The sequence below is a fragment of the Vicugna pacos genome, chromosome 11, assembly GCF_048564905.1.
Source record: "Vicugna pacos chromosome 11, VicPac4, whole genome shotgun sequence".
Classification (NCBI taxonomy): domain Eukaryota; kingdom Metazoa; phylum Chordata; class Mammalia; order Artiodactyla; family Camelidae; genus Vicugna; species Vicugna pacos.
Window position 1 is genome coordinate 52,265,961 of NC_132997.1, and position 16,352 is coordinate 52,282,312.

Here is a 16,352-nt window from a genome sequence, read left to right on the forward strand (position 1 = left end):
AAATTGAGCCCACCTGCTTTACAGTCTAAGCAAAGAAGGATATGCAGCTTACTGCCCTCACAGCACAGCTGGGGCTGCGGTGAGCTAAATGGGGTGCTTTGGGCACACAATTTAAGAAGGTGCCAACTCTCAAAGTCCTACAAATCTGGCCCTGGGTCCACAGCATTTCGGGGAGCTAGGGAAGGCTTGTGGAAGAACAGAAAGAGAAAGACAAGAGAGAAGGGGAAAGTCTGTTATTTATTGTTTCCAAACCCTTCCACTCCTGTGTCCCTACAGAACTGGCTGAGACCTGCCCAACTCCAGAGGGCTCCAGAGAGTGGCAGGATGAAGATCCTGGAGTGTGGGCATTGGGTAAGGGGCCAAGGGCGACAAAATGAAGATTTCCTGCCAGTTGGCTGGAGAGGACACAGGGAAGAGGAGTTCCAGACTCAGGTCTATGACCTTGAGCAGTAGACCACTCAGGAGTAAAATGGGGACAAGAAAAATCCCTTCCTGGCCCCCTCACAGGTTGTGGGAGAGGGGGATCTGCCTTCTTCAAAGTTCTGTATGGATATTAATGTTATTAAGTACTGCATGGAAAACTGCATTGCATTACATTCTATTGCTTCTCCACTGAGTTGATCTAGAATTCATTCTTGACCCTCCCCACCTGCTACCCCTGTCCCCTTACTGCTTTCCCAATCTGATGCCTGGTGGAGGGGTATCCACGGTGAACTAAAGAAATGAGGTGCATTCACCCCCAACTCATAGCAGTTCCGACACCCTTTGGTTTTGATTGCCTTTGCCTAGACAGAATCCCCAAGGAGCCGGTTGGGAAGGGGACATCAGGACTGGGAAACAGAGGGACCACCAGGCAGAGGGCTTCCCTGCCAGCACAAGCCCTGATTTCTACAAAGGAGACTTCTCCTAAAGAAGACTGCCCCCTTCCTTGGGCCAGTGGATCTCAGAAATGGTAGAGCCACATTCAGTCAAAAAGACACAGAAAGTAGGAAAATTTATGTAAGGCTGAGGGAGGCTGTCTCTATCTCTCCTTTGGAATAAGCAGAGCTCATCCAAGCTTACAATGAGGATGGAAGGAGGCACATTTTTCTCCAGAAACAGGCTTGGTGAGACCAAGGGGCTTAAGAGCCATACACCCACCACCCAGCCTCCCCAATCCATCCCAGCATTGGAAGAAATGAAGATCTGAAAACTGGGCATCAGCAGGCATGCCTGTCACCGAGTATCAGAGTGGCCCAAAGGTTCCTGTGCCCTGAAAGCAGAAAGATGGAGGGGCAGAAGATAGCTTCCTAAACCCCTCAGTGCCTGTCTTTCTTCAGGACCATCACTGCCCCTAGGCCCTCAACTGTTGGTGAAAGACCCATTAGCTAGAAATTCAGATCCAGAAACAGAATGTGGGCATTGAGGGAGGGGAGTTGCACTCTTTGGGTTTCTTCCTCTCACAGCCTAAGGCCCATTGCTATCCAAAACATCCAAATTTTGCAAAACTTGAAAAGAAAATTATGAATTATTTCTTCCACAGCTTTTCCCCTTTAATAGAGGGGATTACCGAGGCCCAGGTAAAATAATTCTCTCAGGGTGGAAAAGTGATAGTGGCAGAGCCAGGTCCCTACTCCCCACTGAATGCTATTCTCATCATGCTCTATTAGAGCCACCAGTAGAGGAGATAAGCAGCCTGGCGAAGTGTGCCAAGTGGCCTTCTCCAGCCCTAGTGCGCCTCAGGTGGATGCCCACTCCTGGGAATCTCGGGAGGACCGAGGCGTCTTCACTACCCAGGAGTTTATAAGCCCAGAGGTCAAGCGAAGGCCCAGAGATCAGGTAGTTGCCAACCCGCACCTGCAGAGCTTCTGGCTCTCACAATTCTCCCAGGGACCCCTTTCCCGCAGCCTTTCCGTCTGCGCTCTGAGTCCACATCCTTGCGCCCTCCTAGACCCCAGCGCCGCGCCGCGCAGCGCACTGCGCCACGGCGGCAAAGGGCAAGCGCAAAATTGGAAGTGCCTGGAGATGGCCTCACGGCCTCCTGGCGGTTTCCGTTTCTTCCTTTCTGGGGAGGGAAAATCACATAGCACTGTTTGTTTCCCCAGCCCCGGCGGGCGCGGACCGGGCATATGGACATGTCACGCTCAGCATCTGTGTCATCGGTCGCGTTTTCTGTGTTTGGCTGTGTGTGTGTGTGTGTGTGTGTGTGTGTGTGTGTGTGTGTGTGTGTTTGAGGCCGGGGCGCTGGGAACAAATGCGCATCTGTTAAATTTGACAATAAAGTCCTACAGCAAAGCTGCCATGATTGGGACGACGGGTGGGGGCGGAAGGCAGAGAGGGTGGGGGAGAGCTGGAGTCTCAAAAGGCGACTCTAAAGCGCCTGGCCCAGGTATTATGTCAGGAGAAGGTGAGGAGAGCAGCTGCTCCTTCTCGCGGGGTGTGTATGGGAGCGAGGGTGCATGTGTCCCTGTGAAGAGTACACACCGATCTGCTCAACATATGTCGCCACAAATCACAGTATCTCTCCCTCCTCCCACCCCCCACTCCCTCCTGACCCAGGGCAGAGCAGAGAGAAGCGCTGAGAAGAGGCGCCGCTTCAACAGGTGTCTTGGTGCGCAATGCACCTTTTCACGCATTCACTGTCTCCGCCGGCGGCGAGATAATGTAGACACTTTGTTTCCAGGAGCTGCGTGCGAGCTATGGACTCTCGGGGGGGCGAGGCGGCCCTGGGCAGGGAGGGGGATCTGCAAATAAAGACCTCGGATGCTCCTGGGGTCCCGGGCCCTCTCTTCCTTTTGTTAGAGGACTCCCTGGACCGCAGCTCCCTCGTGCGCCCTGGGGGGTGGCATATGGCGCCCTCTCACCTACCCAAGAAAAAGAACTAGCTACCCATTCAAGAGCGCACGAGGTCCCCGAGCCGGGGAGGGGGAGTCTCTGAGGGAATGGCTTCTCTCCCAAAGCGAATGAGGAGCCTGCCTTATCTCTCTCCCGACCCCACCTCCGCCAAACCCTCAGCTGGCGCAGCAGCAGTTGGGTGGGGAGCAGCGCGCAGGGCAGCACCAGCCTGCGGAAGCGCCCCAGCTCCCGGCAGATGAAATATGGGGCTGGTGAGCCCCTGGAGACCATATGCTTTCAATAAAAGAAGACAAATAGGACTGAGATAGGCCTTGCAGCCAACCTGTTATAAATGGGTGGCAACTGGGCCAATGTACACGGGAGAAATCCCGGGGGGAGGCCTGCTCCGTGCCAAATCCATGTGTCAGCTTCTAGGACAGGTGTGCCCAGGGGCCAGGGGCCAGGTCTCCCCACTCTGGGTTTATCACGGCAAAGGTAATATTGTGCTAACTATGAGTAAACAGTCATTGTGAAGACGAAGGAGAGTTTATCAGAGGCGAACTAGTTGGGGGGTGGCTTAACAATAAAGTTGCCCGCCTTGGGAGCAGGTGATGGCTGGCTGTGGGACTCCCGTGGTAGATGTTTTCCAAAGCACTCCACTTTACAATCTCTTGTAATTATTTATTAAGCGAAATCTATTTATTATTATTTTAGCAAACACTGGAGACAGGTGGGGCTTTCTTTTCGTCGTCTCCTTTTGTTTGAAGGGCTGTTTGAAGTGGCCAGTCTCGGCCCGGGCAGCTCGCTCGCCAGATTTTTGTCTTCCCCTCTTTCAGCTCCGAGACGAAGGCGAGAGAAAGAAGCCCCCTCCACTGGCAAGCTATTAGCTATTCAGCTTCCTGTGGCCACCCTCCCCCAGCTTATTTCTCAAAGAGCCCCCAGGCACTGCTAAGAATCCCCCCGCCAACGAGAAGGCAGTAGGGCGGACCGCTGCCTTCCTTCCTTTCCAATCTACCCGCGGTCTCCAGACGTCAGGCTATCGCCTCTCTCCTGGGGCCCCTCAGCCTCTAGGCAAGCCTAGGTCTCGGAGAGTCGAGGGTTGCGGGGTTCCCAGAGGCCTTACAGGCAGCGACGGGCCGGGGGCTTCAGGAACAGGCTCTGCTCCCGGCTGGAAGAGCCGCTTCACAAATAACCGCCAGCGCGCACTGAGTTATCACAGCCTGCGCCTCCGCCGCCAAAAGCACAGGAGTTAACTTTGGAGAGGGGGTCTGTGCGTCCTCTGCAGCGGAAAGGGGGTACGTGTATCCTTGACCTCTAACCCCCAAGGACTCCTTCACCTCCGGCCCCGCCCTTCTGACCAGAAGAAGGGCTGCAGAGAGTTGAGTGCCCCAAGGAGACCGCTGCCCCGGCCGCTGCGCGCTCCTCGCCCTAACTGTGTTTTGCGCAAAGCGGGACCGTTGGCGGCCTGCAAGCCCTGGAGAGCCCTGAGCCGGAGGGGCGCTGGGGAAGCGGGATAAGAATTCTCAGCTGGTGCCAGAATTCTCTCCCAGTCAAGAAGGTTCCCAAATATCCCCAGAATCTTCCCTGGTGCAGGAAGCTCGCCCTGCAGCTTTCCTCTGTACCCATGAGCCACTTGACCCAGGTTGAGCCAAGATGAGTCCCGCCTTGGTTTCTCATCTGAGGGCCGCTGAGGGATGAAGGTCCTGGTTGTGGGGATCAGTAGGGGTTCTTTGATCCCTTATGGTCAGGGTTCCCTCCACGAAGCCAGGCTGGGCCCTGTAGCCCTTAGGGAAGCATCAGTTCCTGATGTGCAGGATGGAAATCATGCAAGGCAAGGAGATGGGGTGGAAAGCAAAGAGATAAAGCATAAGTGGACATTGGCTCCTCTTGGCACTGGGAGATGGGATCACTATCCTTTTTCTACTCTGACCCTGTTATTCCTCACAGACCCAGGACTTCTACTTTCTATGTTTTGGGATGTCTGGTCTTTGCCTTGACAAAATATTTTCCCCCCATCAAAGAGAGGCAACAGGTGCAAGGGAGAATCGAATACTAGGAGTCTTAGTACCTGAGTTCCATGTGGTTCTGCTACAACTTGCTGTGTGACCTTGGATGAGTCACTTTCCCTTTCTGGGCTTTGACTTTTCTATCTGTTAAATGGACCTAACGTTTTCATTCTTATGACTAGAAGACAAGTTCAGAGCAAGCTGTGACCTAAGGGAGGAGCAACAGCAAAACTTGGAACTCAGGAGTCTTGGCGGATCCTTTTGTTGATCCTGAACCTGACCTCTAGCTTCAGTCCTCAGGCATCAAGGGAGGAAGCCTCTGCCAACAGCATATTAGCTGAGATGCTGAGCACAGCACCTCTATCTCCATGCATTCCTAGAGCCACCTCTCCCTGGCTCCCAAGCATATTCACCCTCTCTCTGCCTTAGAGGTAACTTCACCCTCCAAGCAGACTGGGCAAGTGTCAAGAGGGTGTCACTAGGGCAGATACACAGACTTACCTATTCCCCTCACCCCATCCCCTCAGTTTCCCTGCTGGGTTCTGCCCCCAACCCCTGCCAGCTTCCAGGGGCTCAGGGTATATGGACCTGCTAGAAAGTGAAGCCTCTGCCACCTACAGAGACTTAATCCCCCCCAGTCTTCCCAGCCTTGGCTTTCTTCTGGGGTATGTTGCAGTCAAGGGAGAGGAGCAGAAGCTGTGATCCTCCTCACCCTGAGTGACTGGAAGCAGAAGACCACGGGGTGTCTGAAACAGGGACAAAAGGGAGGGATGGGGACAAAAGGGAGAGGTGGGGGAAGAAAGGAGGGGTGATGTGTTCAGACTCACTTTGGAAAGATTTCAAGATAGTGCCAACCAGGGACTTGTGGAATCCCTGTGCTCACCGCCAGACCTCTGCCTAGACCACAGCAGGGGGCTGGACCACAAAGCGGCCGGCAGCCCCTACCCTCCTATGTTTGGATAGGAGGACTAAGGGCAGAAAGAGTTGATCTGCTTCTTGCAGTGCCAGCACTCCACTGGCATTGAGAAGATAAAAGGGCTCGCTGTGAACTCCCCGCCCTTTCCTAACCCCTTCTCACCTAAGCGCTTCCCTCGCAGGCCCTGGCAGATTTGTAGGGTACTATCCACAATTGGTAGTGGTGGAATGCCCCCTGGAGGTCTCACAATAGCCACCCTCCGCCTCTGGGGCACTACTGAAATGTCTTAGGTTTGGGATGGGGGATGAGCGGTGAGGTTCTAAGCAGCTACGTCTGAGGAGTGTGGGATGTCATCTCAAGGCACTGTGGTGAAGGGCTCCTCACCCCCAGGAAAGGTCTCTAAGTGGCAGGAACACAAGCAGGATCTCTCTCTGTGGTTGCCCCGTCCCCCTTCCCAAAATGTAGAGGGTCAGTGAAATATCACCCTCTATTTTTCCTAATCTGACCCACAGTGCAGGAGAGCAGAATGGCACTGGGAATTTTACACGCTTCTCCAAGCTGGTAGTCAGGACACCTGGCTCCTTGTCCTTTCAGAGTGATTTGGAGCAAGCTGTCTCCTTTCTGAGTCTCAATTTCCCATGTGTAATCACATTGATATTGACATACCCTACACATTTCCCAAAGCCCCCTTCAGGTATCAAGAAGGGGTCTGTATAGATATCAAGGAAAGACAGAATAAGAGCAAAACGGTCTGGGGGGCCGCCAGACGCGAGCCAGACGAGGCTCTTTCACTGGGCGAGGCTCTTTGAGGAACCGAGAGTTGCTGGGACAGAGCCCGTGGGGAGAAAGCAAACAGAGCTGCGTACCCCTCCACCCCCACCCCCCAACCTCGGCGCCAGCCCTTTGTCCGGAATCCAGCTGTGCCCCGCGGGGGAGGAGCGGGCTCGCGTGGCGCGGGCCCCCTGGCCCGGGCGCTGATTGGATGGCGTCGCGGGCAGCAGCCGGGCAGGCACGCTCCTGGCCCAGGAGCAGCAGATAAAGCGTGCCAAGGGGCACACGACTTGCGCCTCAGGAAATCCGCATGGTCTCGCAGCCGCGCTGAGGCTCGGGACCCCCTTTACACTTTTCGTCTCTGGGGCTGGGGAAACTTTCAAGAAGCGGCGCCTGCATCTCAGCTAAATTTGCAGAGGAAAAGGCCAGCTCAGCTCACCGCTGCTCTCACTGCCCACCGCTCTCTAACCCTTTGCACCATAGAACAAGGTAAAGGCCACAGAGCGATGGGCCGAGGGAAAAGGGGGTCCTCTGGTCCGGCGGGAGCGGGGAGTGATGGCTTTTTCTCGATTTTTCCCCCAGCCGGCCCGAGACTGGGAACTGCGTGATCGACCCACGTTTACCTTTACCTTTTGCCCCGCCGCAGGATGGCGCCCCATCCCTCTGGTGCACCAGCTGTCCAAGTGACCCATGAGACAAAGCAGCCTTTCCAGGGCGCCTCAGACGACAAAGTGACCTGCGTCGCATCCGCTCCGCCCAGCCCCAGTCGCGTGCCAGGGAACTGTGCCGAGGCGGAAGGGGGCGGCTGCCGAGGCGCCTCGAGGAAGCTTCGCGCGCGGCGCGGAGGACGTAGCCGGCCCAAAAGTGAGTTGGCTCTGAGCAAGCAGAGACGGAACCGGCGCAAGAAAGCCAACGACCGTGAGCGTAATCGGATGCACAACCTCAACTCCGCCCTGGACGCGCTGCGCGGCGTCCTGCCCACCTTCCCCGACGACGCGAAGCTCACCAAGATCGAGACGCTGCGCTTCGCCCACAATTACATCTGGGCGCTGACACAGACGCTGCGCATAGCGGACCACAGCCTCTACGGGCTGGAGCCACTTGTGCCGCCCTGCGAGGAGCTGGGCAGCCCAGACGGCAGCTCCCTGGGAGACTGGGGCTCCCTCTATTCCCCTGTCTCCCAGGCGGGCAGCCTGAGCCCTGCCGCCTCGCTGGAGGAGGGCCCTGGGCTGCAGGCGCCTGCTTCCCCTGTCTGCCTGCGCCCTGGCGCCCTGGCTTTTTCAGACTTTCTATGAAGGGGCCTGTCTGCCGGCGGGAGAAAGGGAGAGGGCGGAGGCCTTCGGAGATGTGGGGCAGCGGCGGTGGGGGCGGCCCTTGGGCGTACTTGCTCCTCCTGCTTCTGTCTCGCCCAGGCCCAGAGAGGGTGGCAGGCCGGGTTCTATCCCTACCCTCCTTTTTTTTTTTTTTTTTTTTGGTACCGTGCCAACTGCAACCCTCTGCCGCTGCCCCCGCGAGTGGGCGTTGCAGGCTATTTGCATTTTAGTCCCCCTCCCTGCGGCCACCCTAAAATCTTCCGCAAAGAAGACAAGAATGGTAGCACTACACGACAGGAGACACACGCCGTCTCAGCCACCCTACCCTCACTGAAGTCTGCCTGCCTGTCCGTCTCTTACCACTCTACCCTCAAATGTGACTTAATCCAATATTTGGTCTCTCGACGTTGGTTCCTGTCGGGCAGTGTCTTCTTCAAAGACGTCGCTGACCTCTTCTAGTCCCTATCAAGGCTGGGGTTCCGGCCTCTCTACTCTGCCTTAATCCACGAAGGTGATCCTCTGCCTTCTCCTTGTGCACTTTCCTGAGCCATCGCCCTCCCAGGGGCAGGAGATGAGGCTGTGAACCGCAAAAGTGCAAAGCGCCTGACAGACTCTGGCAGCTTCCCCCAACACCCACCCACCCGGGACCTGAAGCACCCTTGTCTTTGAAAAAAAAATCAGTTTGTAAATTATGTGATATCTTTTGAAATGAATTTTTGTCTAGTAAATTATATGGCCCCTCCCCTGATTCACACACTTGTATTTATTGATGAGATTTCATAGTGGGAAAAGTCTATATTCTGTACATAAGATTATTTAGGGACTGGTTAATGAGATTTTGAGCCAATAAAAAAGGATTCTTAAGAAGCCTGAGCAAGGTAACTTGATTGTGCAGAGAGGGCAGCAGCCTCTGTGACTAGGGTTGGGAGGGGTAGGGGGGCTCTGTCCAAGGAGAGGGATGAGACCCTCTCCGTGGGTCTTGGGTCCTTCCTGAGGCCTGGTCTGAGAGACTGTGGTGCTAGGCTGGAGGCCAGGCAGGTGGCATTCTCAGGTTGATCTGAGGATTCTCAGGTTGACTTGAGTCAGCTATACACACTTAGAAAATAAGAGTTGGAAGGCTCTTAAAAAACCACTGCCCAGTCCCCTTGTTTTATTTATGGGACAACAACTTATCTTATTCCAAACAGTGGTTTAGGAGAAAGACAAGTCTCCAACTAGGGCTACTCATTGGTGCCACTGGCCCTTTTCCCAGTGCCACTAGCCTGGATTTAGAATGACTGTTGCATTTAGGAAAGAGAGAGTGATAACACTGCAGCAGGGCTGGAGCCCTTGGAAACACCACCAGCAGGCTGTGCATCACAGGAATTTTCCCCGAGTGCTTAGAGCCCAAGCACATCTTCTGAGCTCATTTTGCTGGTACTGCGGCTATGGTGCCATGACTTGTGGGGCTGAGAGGTATGGAGCAGAGAAAGTAGAGGGTCCAGCTGCAATCTCTGACACCTCCTGGACACTCGGCAGCCTTGATTGAAAAACTTATCAAGAAACTATTCAAGGTTTCCAGCCATGTGTTCACTATCACTCCCAAAGTAGACTGATGTGCAGTGATATTGAAATTTGTCCCCATGGCACTGCTGGAGCACACCTAAGTGGCTTCAGAGACCCCGAGGACCTCCAGGAAGCAGGTCTGACCTCTAAGAACTTGGAGTCTATTTGACTCTCTGAAACAGGAAAATGGAAAGTGGGCACCCTACCTTACAAGTTGAATGCCAGAAGCCTCCTTGGATTAGCCCCAGGGCACCCAGGGAAAAAGCAGTCCAACCCCAGTGGGGTGTGGCAGGGTCAGGGGCTGGGAGTAGGTGGATATATCGATTTCCAGTGTGTTAGAACACAAAGGTGGACACTTTGCAGGGGTTAACGCGTCTTGCATCTGTCTCTTATGCCCTCCCTGCTTCAAATTGAACTTTTCCTCTCTCCTTTATTCCCAAAGTCCCTAATGGTAGCTGGGAGGAGATATGTCTTAGTTATCAGGGGCCAGATTTGGGGGCAGTTAGGAGGACGCTGCAAACAAACGAATGAACAAAGGTGTTGTTTCATTTCACGGCTTTAATCTGGAAGGAGGAGATTAATGGGTTATTGGTGACTTTTGCAGCAGCCAATTTTCCACCTGGGGCACCGCCCGGGCAGGTGTCAGCAGCTCCAAGTTGCACAGACCAAGCCACAGCCTGCTAGTTACTGGGGATTAGGGGGAGGGGTGGACAGCCATAAAAATCAGGCAGGCCCATCTCTGTCCTCCTGAGACAATATCAAATATGTAGACAAAATCATTCAAGGTTAAAAAACAATGGTGCTGAGTGGAAGTAAGAGCCACAGGAGGGATGGTAGGATTGTTACCTGTGGCTGGATTGGGAGGTTTGCCAGAGAAGGTGGCATTTTGGCCCTGGACTAAAAGTGTAGAGAGGAAGTCCTCAGGTAGGAAGATGATTCTTCCTGTGAAAGGCTGTGGGAAGTAGTGTTCAAATAGGCAGAGGACTCCCTTGGTGTGAACAACTTCCTGAAGCTGGAAAAGTGTTGGCCCTCGGTGCCAGGTAGAGGCACCCACTGCCAGTCCCTCTCCTGCTTATAAGGGTGCTCACTAAGGAGCCATTAGTCAACCAACACACACAGACTGGTCATCTGCCCCACGAATTAAAAAAAAAAAAGCACTGTTTAACCAACTGGAATGCTGTGCCCCCACCTTGGGTCAGGGCAGATCTGACCCCCAGAGCTGTCAGTTCTACTCTTTAAGTCAGGAGGTAGAGGAAGGTTTAGGGCTCCTTGCCCAGGATGAGCTCCATCAAGGTGTTTGGAATCAAGCCGAGGTGAGAAATCTCACCCATGTCTCTTTCCCTCATCAAGAAGGGCTAGGAAACATTTCTGTGAGTGGCACATACAACTAGCCTAGCATCACCATCACCACACACACACACACACACCCCTCCATGGGCATTTTGTCTTCAGTGGCTTTTAAAATCAGTCAAGCTTCTCTGGATCTCTGCTGGAAGCCCACCCTCCTCCCATTATGCCTTCGCTAGAGTGTCTGCGAAGCCTCCTTTGGTCTGAGGTTATCGCCTGTGTCCAAACTCCCCAAAATTGGGACAGGGTCCCAAGCAGGGTCTGCAGAGACACTCAGATAGAAGGACTCTTACCCTTCTTCTGCCTTTGTTTAAGCCCTGCCTTCCAGAAAAAACAGCACATGAATCTTGCACCACCCCATCCCACCCGGCCCTCACACACAAGCAGGTAGATTTATGGTGCCCTGCCCCCATCCCACCCCACCCCCGAAGCTGATCGCAACCGCAGACAAAAGCATCCAAGGGCCATTGGAATGCTAATGTCTGGGAGCCGAGCTGCTGGGCTGGCACAAAGGCAGGCGGGGCCAGGGCCACACGCGACCCCACAGGCGCACTCTGCCCCTCCTCTCACCCATAGATCCACTACCCAGCTTTGTGACCTTGGAAAAGTCTCTGAGCCTCAGCTAATTCACATGAGAAGCTGGAGAGAGTCCCTGATACCCTTTCACTGGATTTCTAGGTGCCTAAGGGAAAACTGTGCTAGCAATGGATGGAATTACAGCTCTCCCACCTTTTCTACTGGAAGCAGTAGAAAAGAGACTTCAGGCCCAGGGGAACAGTGCAGGGGGGAGGAACACATTTGGCTGAGAATGTGGTGCAGAATAAGCACTAAGTATATTATAATTACATTTCTACATATATGTAATTAATACTCTCTGTTGCATTTCTTTTCCCCCTCCTCTTTTTAAATACCTGCAGATAGTGCTCAAGAAGGAGTGGGGGATGGGCATGGGGGACAGTCACTAACCTTACCTGACTCCTCCACCTTCAAAGGGCCAAGAGCACAGACAGTGACAGACTTGAGGCTGGACACCTCTTCTATCAGGCCCCCTCCTACAGCCAGTGAGGTGGGCAAGGTCAGATAGTCACACCATGGAAACAGAGACCCAAAGTCTTGGAAGTAGGTGACTTGCCCAAGGCCCTCAATCACTCGGTGAGTTATTGGAGCAAGCTAAAACCCTGACCCTGGCTCTAGGCTAGTAATTTAGCGCTCTCTCCTCTGTGCTGACTCAGTCTCCAGTTGTCTATGCTCTGGTTCGAGCTGGGTCCTCTGGGTCTTGTAAGGCCAAGAGGTGACCCTGCGCTTTGGCCGCCCCCTCTCCAGGCCCTTAGCGAGATTCCAGGCTGTTGTGTGACCTCCTCTGCTTCTGGGATCCGAGGGCCAAGGCGATGGGAGAGAACGCCTGCCGCGCTAAGTAGGTCGGGCACCGAGGTCCTGAAAAGCAGCGGCGCGCCCCTGACCATGGTGCTGAAATAACTGCTTTGGTTCAGAGTGAGAGACGCTTCTTGGAAAGCGGCGTTCTCAGTAAAGAAAACCACCTATCAACCTCCTTTGCCCACGTTTCCAGGCTGGAGTCCCTGGGGAGCTCCCTGTGGCTATGTAGACCCAGAAGACTGTCGGTTTCCTTGATGTGGTGGGGAAAGCATAGACTCTGTTGCTACCAACTGACTGTGTGACCTCAGAAAGGCCCTTTTCTCAGCTAGGCCAAAAAACTCTCTCTTATAAATGATGGAGTTAGAACTGAGTGACAAGCTTCAGAATTTCTGACAGCATCTGAGAAAGTGGAATTGCATTGGAAGTTTAGAATGCAGCAACCCTAAACTTGGAAAACTGGTTTGGAACTTTGCCCTCAACAGGGGTCTCATTCTTTGGGTTAAAATGAAGTTTAAGTTATTTCATGAACAAAGGCAAAAAGAAATCTTCCAAATGCATACACAAATGGCAGAGTGGTTAAAAACAGTTGCTTTAGAATCACAGAGGCATTAGTTCAAAACCTGGTACTGCCACTAACTTACGGTTTTCAATTATACCCCTTTGCCTCCCTCCAGCCCATATTCCTCACCTGTGGAGTTGGGACAGTAAGTCATAGCTACTTAACTGGGTTGATTAAACATGCTTGCTTTTAGTGCACACTAAGCTACCATAAATGATAATAATAATAATTATTATTTTATTATTATTATTTTAGCATCTTCATTTGTGTCAAATTCTTCTCATTCTCCCAGGTTTTTGTTTTTGGGGAGGGGACACTTTTGGATGAATTTGAATTTCCTCTGCACCCCTGTGCAGTGCAAGATGGCACCTAAGCCAAGGGCTACCCACTCCTTCCTAGTGACCCTCCCCAGTTGTGATCTATCCTTCCAGAGCTCCAAGATTACATATCCAGATGTCACTTGAGCCCCCCAAATGAGACATGTCCAAAATGGAATTACTCTCTCCTAACTCCGAACTAATGGTGCCTCTTGTTCCTGATATAACTAGCATCACTCAGTCATCCATACTAGAAATCTAGGGTTCATCTTGATTCTTCTCTCTTACTAGCCACATCCAATTAACCCTTAAGTCCTGCTGATTTGTCCTTCCCAGTATTTTTTGAACCTAGCCTCACCTTTACCTCCTTATGACAACTTCTCTAGTTCAGGCTCTCATCTTTTGCTTGGAGAGACTGCCTAACTGATCTCTCTACCTCTAATCTCAACACTTGTCACTGCACCCTCCATGGTGCAGCCAGAGTAACATGCAAATATAATATTGTCACTCTCCTATTTAAACTCTTCAAGTGTTTTCCAATCATCTCTGGAATAAACTACATAGAGATTCATTACCTGCTTTATTCCCTCCTCAGCACCAAAACAACCTTCTTTGGCTCCCTATGGGTCTATTTTAGAAGATGCCCCACCTGATTAGGTGAGACTGGGTTACAAGGTCACAAGAGTAACCTACCTCATAGAGTTTTATAAGGATTCAGATGAGATGACAAATACGTCCATAGGCTTCATGTGCCTGCCTGCAATCTGAAACAAGCCTCATTATAATATCCACTCCATCTCCATCTCATTCCTACAGAAGACTAGCTAAGAAGGTATGGGCCAGGACTGACTTTCCCACATTAACCAGTGAGAGGTTATATGACTTGCCCAAGCCCGTAAGCCTGTTAATTACAGAGATGAATTGATGCTCCTTCTATCTTTTAACCCCATCACCAGTGATACTACCTCTGTTTTACTAGTTACTTATTGCTGCATAAGAAACTACAAAAAACCAAAACAAAACAAAACAAAAAAATACTTAACTACTTAAAACAACAAACACTTATTTATGTGGATTTTCTGTAGGTAAGGAATCCAGACATAGCTTAGGTAGGGGCCCCTGGCACAAAGTGTCCCACAAGGCTGCAGTCAGGGTGTCAGCCAAGGATATAGTCTCACCTGATGGCTTCACTGGGGACAGATTCACCTCCAAGCTCACTTACGTGGCTATTGGCAGAATTTAATTCCTCAAGGGCTATTGGACTGAAGGCCTTAGTTCCTCAGTGGCTTTGGACCATAAGCCTTCCTCAGTTCTTTGCCATGTGGGTATTTCCATAGGGCAGCTCACAACATGGCAAATGGCTTCCTACAGTGCAAGCAAAGAAGAGGTAGGGGGGACACCCAAGGTGGAAGCCAGTCTTTTGTAATCTAATCTCAAAAGTGACATCCCATTACCTCTGCCACATTCTATTCACTAGAAAGAAATGACTAAATCCAGCCCACAGCCAAAGTGAGGGGATTACACAAGGCCACATATACCAGGCAGCAGGGATCCTTGACAGTCATCTGAGGCTGCCATCACAGCGGCAGCAGCAGAATCTCTGCTGCCTGCTCTTCAACCCCAGAGACAGACAGACACACACGCTCACATACACACTCACACATATACACCTCCCCAGGACCAAATATATCAGAGCTCAAAAGAAGAAAGCTTAGGTGATCTGACTCCTGGGGCTAAAGCAGATGTCTCCCTGTCCCCTAGTGCTGGGTCTGTTTTCCAGAAGGGCCCAGGAGGGGCACCATTAAGTGAGCGTTGGAGCTACCCCAGCTGATCTCTGACATCCATTTACTGTTTTCACAGACCTCCCCACCCCCACTCCCAGAGGCAGAGATTTAGGACGTCTGGGGCCTGGACACTGTACCCACTGAAGGGAAATTTACTGCCTCTGGAGAACCAGGGCCTGACTTGGGGTCTTGAATGCATCTTTTTCCCCTTTGCCTCTGCTTTATTAGGTTAATCATTGATTGAATCGGTTGCCATGGTTTGGGCAAACCCATGGTGACTCTATAATGAAGCCTGAAAGACTTGGACCCCATTTATCATCCCCAGTGTTTGGGAGGCCCAGAGCCTCATTTGCCTCCCCCAGGGTCTGAGCACCACCCTTCTGCCTGGGGCCCCTATACCCCTTTTGAACGAGGAATGAACAGGTGGCGACTTGGAAGAGAAGAGGAGACCCACACAGGTGGAATGAGCACTGCACATTCCCCACCACACACACACACACACACACACACACACTTATATTTTACACTCCAGGAGCCTGGACACAGACAAATCACACAAACAGCTCTGCCAGAGTTTTTCTTTCTGCAAAGTGAGAGGCAAAGAATGATCTTCAGTTAGAAGGGGTCCCTGGCTGTCCTTAGAAATAGGGGGGCTTGTGTCTCATCAGGTTGAGGTATTCCACACCCCTTATTCCATGGGTACATATTAAGCAGCATTGCAGTCCTGCAATGAATTGGAAACAGATGGGGCAAGGACCAGTGGGAAAACCGAGGCATACAGATGTTCAACAACACGCTCAAGATCGTCCAGTGATGCTACAGCCAAGGTAGAACCCAGAACCAGTAAAATTTATCATGAAAAAATTTACAAATAGAAGTGTATAATTAATTCTCATATATTCATCACTGAAGTCCAATAATTATCAACTCAGAGGCAATTATATTTCACTCACATACCTACCCACTTCTTCCAACACTACTTCTGTGGATTATTTTAAATCAAATCTGAGACATCATACAATTTCAATCATAAATCCATCCCCAGTATCATTTTTTTTGTTTGTTTTTCATTTTTTGTTTTTTGCTTAGCATAAATTGCATACTAGAGTGTAATAGCTGAGAGCTGCTCTGAAGACAGACACTCTGGATTCAAATTTCAGCTCTGACCCTGCCCAGATGTGTGACCTTGAGCCAGGAACCTAATGTCCCTGAGCCTCTGTTTCCTCAACTATAAAAGGACACAATGATACCTCAGAGGGTAATTGTCAGGATTAAATGAAATTACACAAGACAAGTGCTCAGAATCTGTGCCCGGTGCAGAGTAAATAGAGATTTTTATTGTTTCCATTCTTGCTCCTGCTGTACCATCAGCAATGGCTGTAGTCTGGCAGGAGATCAGCCCTTGGCCTCCAACATCCAGGTCTCTTTATGCTGTCTCCTGGCATAGGGGCAAGTGGCTTGCCACTACTGCTCTCTACCTGGCTCTGGACTCTGAGAACACAGACCTCAGCAGTGAGCTTGGCGTCAGGTGCTGATGGCCCCCAACCTCTGCCACTCACAGCGCTGATTAGCTCTGCACTATGGACCCCCAACTAGCAAGACCAGG

The 16,352-nt window shown here is 51.8% G+C and overlaps 1 protein-coding gene across 1 annotated transcript; it reads left to right on the forward strand.

Moving 5' to 3' along the window:
- The first annotated feature begins 7,122 nt into the window (after nucleotides 1-7,122).
- Nucleotides 7,123-7,897, forward strand: NEUROG3 (neurogenin 3). Its single transcript, XM_006212890.3, has one exon. The coding sequence runs from the start codon at nucleotides 7,155-7,157 to the stop codon at nucleotides 7,800-7,802; it is 648 nt and encodes a 215-aa protein (XP_006212952.1). The 5' UTR covers nucleotides 7,123-7,154; the 3' UTR covers nucleotides 7,803-7,897.
- Nucleotides 7,898-16,352: the final 8,455 nt, after the last annotated feature.

Coding starts and splice junctions, on each gene's coding strand:
- NEUROG3 (XM_006212890.3), top strand. CDS start 7,155: ATGGCGCCCCATCCCTCTGGTGCACCAGCTGTCCAAGTGACCCATGAG.